Source organism: Gekko japonicus, unplaced genomic scaffold (genome assembly GCF_001447785.1).
Source record: "Gekko japonicus isolate JY-2015 unplaced genomic scaffold, Gekko_japonicus_V1.1 scaffold3673, whole genome shotgun sequence".
Classification (NCBI taxonomy): Eukaryota; Metazoa; Chordata; class Lepidosauria; order Squamata; family Gekkonidae; genus Gekko; species Gekko japonicus.
Window position 1 is genome coordinate 51097 of NW_015166542.1, and position 6058 is coordinate 57154.

The 6058-nt window shown below is 57.3% G+C and overlaps 1 protein-coding gene across 1 annotated transcript; it reads left to right on the plus strand.

Annotated features, from left to right (window-relative positions):
* Positions 1-908: 908 nt before the first annotated feature.
* UBE2C (ubiquitin conjugating enzyme E2C) lies at positions 909-5342 on the plus strand. Its single transcript, XM_015412327.1, is given in 6 exon segments — positions 909-1001; positions 1003-1059; positions 1211-1297; positions 2094-2298; positions 4165-4224; positions 5089-5342. Coding segments are annotated over 6 exon segments (537 nt in total). The 5' UTR covers positions 909-932; the 3' UTR covers positions 5148-5342.
* Positions 5343-6058: the final 716 nt, after the last annotated feature.

The following is a 6058-nucleotide window of genomic DNA, read 5'->3' on the forward strand; positions in this document are numbered from 1 at the left end:
GAATTGGCTTGCTCTTCTGGAGCCCTCCTTCCAGAGCTAAGACAAAAACATGGGAGCCGGAGGCTAAAAGACTGTGAGCTAGCTCACACTCACTCAGCTGAGAGGGAACACTGGTCCTTGCAATGCTCCCTCTAAGCTGCGGGGTCTTGTGAGCAAAAATCCTACTTTGTGAGCTCCTGGCAGCTGGGCATTCAAGCTGTGAGCAAGCAGTTTGGCTGCTGCATACATTAGTTTGCTCTGGAGCCATCCTGCCTGAGCGGAGACAAAAAACGTGTGAGCCGGAGACTAAGAAACTGTGAGCTAGCTCACACTAACTCAGCTTAGAGGGAACATTAGTGGAGAGACAAGTCCGCTTTTCCCTCCGGGAAGATCCCGTCCAAGGCTCCCTCTAAGCTGCGGAGTCTTGTGAGCAAAACTTCTGCTTTGTGAGCTCCTGGCATTAAAGTTGCGAGCGAGCGATTTGGCCGCTGCATCAATTAGTTCGCGCTGGAGCCCTCCCCCCTGAGGGAAGACAAAAACGTGTGAGCCGGAGGCTAAAAAAATTGCGGGCTGGCTCACACCGACTCCGCTGAGAGGGAACACTGCTCCCGTCAAGTGCGCATGCCCCGTTTCCGCCGGCCCCGGGGGGCGCGGCTTTCCCCAGCGCGACGGACTACGGACTGGTGCCCCATTCCCGGAGTGACCCCCTCCGAGCGCCGGCAGCCAATGGGAGCCCTCGGCGCCCTCCCGCCGGCCAATGGCGGCGCGCACCAGGTCCGTTTCGCGAGGGGCCGCGTCCCCGCGCGCTCTCATTGGCCCGGTCGAAAGCGAGCCGGGCGCCCATTGGCCGCGGCGCAGGAGCTTTGCAACATTCAAACTCGGGCAGCTGCTGCTGCTGCTGCTGCAGAAGGAGGAGAAGGCGGAGGGCAGGGCGAAGGCAGCCGGGAGACGACATGGCCTCGCAGAACACGGACCCCGCGGCGGCGGCGGCTGCGACCCGGACCCCGCGCCGGCTCTCTGCCTACTCACGGGTGCCCTTCTCTGCCCCGCAGGCTGCAGCAGGAGCTGATGACGCTGATGGTGAGTCCGCGCTCCGCTCGGCTCCTCTCCCATCCGGGGTGGGCCCGGGGCTGGGGCGCTGCTGCTGCCGATTCCCGGGGCGCTGCCGAGAGGCCGGCCTCCCCCACCCTCGTGCTCCCGGCGGCGCAACCGGACTTTCTTTTCCGCCTAGATGTCCGGCGACAAGGGGATCTCGGCCTTCCCCGAGTCAGACAATCTCTTCAAGTGGATTGGGACCATCGACGGAGCCGCGGGGACGGTGAGCCGGGCCGGGGTTGCTGCTGCTGCTGACGCGGCTGAGTCCCTGGGCATGTGCAAAGCGCAACAGCCTATTGCGACCAAAGGGTCTGCCCGAGGCGGCGCTTTCCTGAAGGTTCTGGGTGGTGCTTCCCAGAAAGGGATGGGGGAGGTGAGTGGGACAGCGTGGGTGGTCCAGATCCAGGCTGTTCCCAGACCCCTGTTTGGGGGGGGGGGCGCCCGGCTCTACTGCCTGGCCCTCACCTTCCCCTTCCACCCAGCAGCTGTGGTGGGCCCTCCCTATTCTCCATTCAGCCTCTTGGAAGGCCACCAGGAGAGAAGGGGGCGTTGGGGGCTCCTGGAACCGAGCCTTGGGGTGGGGGGGAGCCAAAGCAAAGGTTGCCTCCAGCCAGGTTGTCATCTGTGTTGGAAGTTTGCGTTTATCAGAGATCCTGATGACGCACTGAACAAGATGCAGACCTCAAAAGCTGTCGCCCCCCATCCCCTAGACGTCTGCCACGTCCACTTGGCTCCATTTCTTGTCTCCTGAGGTCAATTTCAGATCAGTGCCTGGCGATCCTCCAAGCCTGGTCCTCATTTCTTGCCATCTCTTAAACCATCCCGGTTAATTTTGAAAGTCTGCCTACTTGCGGGGCCTTGTTAACCCGTCTTTTTTAATGGGCAGACGTTGAGGTTTCCAGGGTGACACCTCCTTCGATGGATGGCATTTTGCTTTTGCTAACGGTAGTTTGGGGAGGGGGTGGGAGAGGGAGGCTTCCTCTGCGTCTGATTGGTGCCTGTGCTTCCCCCCCCCCCAGGTGTATGAAGACCTGCGCTACAAACTGTCTCTGGAGTTCCCCAGTGGGTACCCCTACAATGCCCCCAATGTCAAATTCCTCACCCCCTGCTACCACCCCAACGTGGACCTGCAGGGCAACATTTGCCTGGACATCCTCAAGGACCAGTGGTCAGCCCTCTACGACGTCCGGACTATCCTGCTGTCCATCCAGAGCCTGCTGGGGGGTGAGTCGGAAGCTCCTCGGCCCTGGGCGGCCCGCTTCTCGGTGCCCCGTTCAGAGGTCGAGCCCCCAGTGAGAAATCTGTGGTGATTTAATGGACACACACCCCAGCAAAGGCAGGGTTTCCTCTCATTTACTTTGAGCCCTGTCCTGTAGGCCCTCCCTGAACACACCTGGATCTGCCTTGGGCTACATCCAGGGGTCATTTCGTAGAAAAAGAGGTGCGGGAGCTCATTAGCATAACTTATTTGCATATGCCACCCCCCCTGACATCACCAGAAATGTGTCAGAAGGCAACACCCACCGCTCAGGCGCCACTGAACTGTTTTGGATTCCTAGCTATTGGGGGGGGACATGCAGATCTGTCCTCGCAGAGGAGGGAGAGCTTGCACCTGAATAAAACTTGGTCTCAAAGGTGCCACTGGACTGTTTTGGAATGGGGGGGCGGGGGGGGGGGCTCTGCAGCTTACCTGGCTGCTTCTTGCTCTGACTGAGGGCTGCTGGGAGCAGGGGGTGGGGCTTGTTGCATGTGCCCCGCCCCCTGGGCTCTTTACTGCCAGAGCTCCGCTCCTGTGCGCTCCTACAGGAAATGACCCCTGGCTGCACCAGTCCATCCGAGTCAGGAGTGCCTCCCTCCCACTTTACGCCCATATTCTAAGAAGCCGGCGGACACGCTTCTTTGTGTCTGTATTGTCGATGCCATCGTAACTGAACATGTGGAGCTGCCTTATACTAAACCAGACTTTCGGTCCATCGCGGGCAGTATTGTCTACCCAGGCGGGCAGCAGCTCTCCGGAGTCACCGGCAGACGTCTTTCACACCACCTCCTGCCTGGTCCGTTTTACTGGCATTGCCGGGGATTGAACCTGGGACCAGCTGCGTGTTGAGCAGGTGCTCTGCCACTGAGCCACTGGCCCCTCCCAGAGTGCACACAAGAAGCTGCCTTATACTAAATCAGACCCTTGTCCACTTAGACTGCCAGAGGTCTTTCACATCACCTATTACCTGGTCCTTTCAACTGGAGATGCTGGGGATTGAATTTGGGACCTTCTGCATGCCAAGCAGAGACTCTGCCACTGAGCCACAGCCCCTCCCCATCTGGCGCCAGTTTGGTGTCGCGGTTAAGAGTGCAGACTCTGATCTGCGAGAACCGGGTTTGATTCCCCACTCCTCCATATGCAGCTGCTGCTGTGACCTTGGGTCAGTCATAAGTTCTTTCAGAGCTGTTCTCTCAAGGGCAGTTTTCTCAGAGCTCTCTCAGCCCCACCTACCTCACAGGGTGTCTGTGGTGGGGAGGGGAAAATAGAAGAAGAAACTGATTTATACCCCGCCCTTCACTACCCAAAGGAGTCTCGAAGCGGCTTACAATCCAAGGCAGACCAACAAATAGATGATAGATTTCAGCACAGACAGACAGACTGGCCAACACTAGAGCCAGTTTTGTGTAGCGGTTAACTCAGAGCTCTCTCAGCCCCGCCTGCCTCTCAGGGTGTCTATTGTGGGGGAGGGGAAGGGAAAGGAAAGGAGATTGTAAGCTGCTCTTCTTCTTTGTAGCCCCAGGAAAAACCTCTTTTCCCCCATGGCTGGCTTTCCATTCATAGCGATAGAATCATCAGCTGTGGCCATGTTCTTGCTGCTTTGCGTGCCCCCCACCTACCTATGGCACACTGTCTCTGTCCTTTCTTTGCCCAATAAGCCTGAAACCAAAGTGTGGGGTGCAAGTCTTCTCTCCTGTGTAAGAGGGGAGGGAGCAGCACTGTTCCCCAGACCTAGTCCCCCCCACACACACATTTCTGAGGTTGGGGGTTCTGGGCTGGGGAGAGCTGAGCGGGCTGCCTGCTCTGACACAGCTTCTGTTTCCCACCCCCAGAGCCCAACATTGAGAGTCCCCTGAATACAGATGCTGCAGAGTTGTGGAAGAACCAAGCAGGTGAGTCCTTGGGTCTGGGAGGGGGAGCTCAGGAGGGAGCTGGACTGCAGTGGCAGGAGGGCTCAGGCCTTGGGGGATGAGGGGCTCAGGCTTCTGGGCAGATGAGAGCTGCAGCGGCAGGGAGGGCTCAGGCGTTGGGGACTAGGGGCTCAGGCTTCTATGCAGATGAGAGCTGCAGCCGCACATGAAGAATATCACTCTGACAGATGTGTTGCAGCATAAAAAGGGGGAGCAGGGGGCTATACAGGAAGCCCCTTCCTGCCTGAACTCTTAGATCAAGGTGCCATCAGCACTTTTCCTTGGCCCCGTCAGGTGTCTTTGAAAAGCGGGCAGGGCCCAGCGGAGCTTTTGTCCAGCAAGGCTTCTGATTGGCCACTGGAGATGTGATCGGCTGCACAAATTTGGCAGTGGCCATCACCGCCGCACAAGGATCTTCACCGTGCGGCTGAAGGTCGGTCGTGGCAGCCTTTTTGTGGCTGTGCCCACTGAGCCGTGTCAGAATTGCAAACGTGCCCCAGGCTCAAAAATGCTGGGGACGCTTCCCCCACAGTTGTTAAGGAACAGAGACTCTGGGTTTCTTGCCACCATCCCCCATGCTCGGGGGGTGGGGGTGGTGGCAGATGGCAAGCTGCTGTGCTGAGTTTCGGATACCCACTCCGCCTTGGTGACCTTGGGCCAGTCACGCACTCTCAGCCTTGCCTCCCTCACAGGGGTGTTGTGAGGGCACAATGGAGGAGAGGACACCAGCCAGGGTATATATGAACTAAAAAGTAGGTGGGCCCCGATGAGGGTTGATTTTGGGCTATGACGCCTGCCCCCTTCCCGCCACGACCCTTGAGCTGTGCTGCCTGGTTCTTCCCACAGCCTACAAGAAACGTCTCCATGAATTCTATGCAAAGCACGCGAAAAGCCCGGATCCCTGACAGGAGCCGCTGGCTGTCTCCACCCTGGGGGTGGCTCTCTTTCCTCTTCCTGTCCCTCTCTGCGCTGACGATGAATGCCGGGTTGTATTATAAGTTGTTTTTAATTTTATTTGGCGGTTTGTGTCTTGCTGGTTAATGTATAAATAAATGTGTGTCGTGTTTTTTTCTACCTTGGGGGCTTTTCTCGCTTGCACTGAAACCCAGAAAGGGGAGTGCAGGAGGGCTTCACACGCCCCTCCTGTGCCTTTCTCCTTTCATAGAATCATAGAATGTTAGAGTTGGAACTGGGACCTTGCAGGTCATCTACTCCAGCCCCCTGCACTCTGCAGGAGCAGAGCTGAAAGAGAGCCCTACAACATACCCGAAAGATGGTCGTCCAGCCTCCTCCGCTTGAAAACGTCCAGCGAAGGAGCATCCACCACCTCCCGAGGCAGTCTGTTCCACGGCTCAACCACTCTTACAGTTAGGAAGTTTCTCCTGATATTTAGCCGGTAACGACTCCCTTGTAATTTCCACCCATTAGATCTCGTCTTGCAATCTGGAGCAAGAGAGAATAGGTCCGCTCCATCTTCTACATGACAGCCCTTCAAATACTTGAAGACTGCAATCCTGTCCCCTCTTAAGCCTTCTCTTTCCCAGGCTAAACATGCCCAACTCTTTCAGCCTTTCCTCGTAAGACTTGGATTCCAGCCCTCTTGCCATCCTGGTTGCCCTCTTCTGGACACACTCAAGCTTGTCAACATCCTTCCTAAAATGTGGTGCCCAAAACTGGACATTTCCTTCATTAGATTTCTGCCGGTGTAAAGCGTGAGCTGCTAAGGAGAAGACTGGCCTACGGACTTAGGAGTCACAGGTGGGGGCTTCTCGGATGGTTTGCAAGACACCTGAGCCCGCTCTGCCTGTTGGCAGTG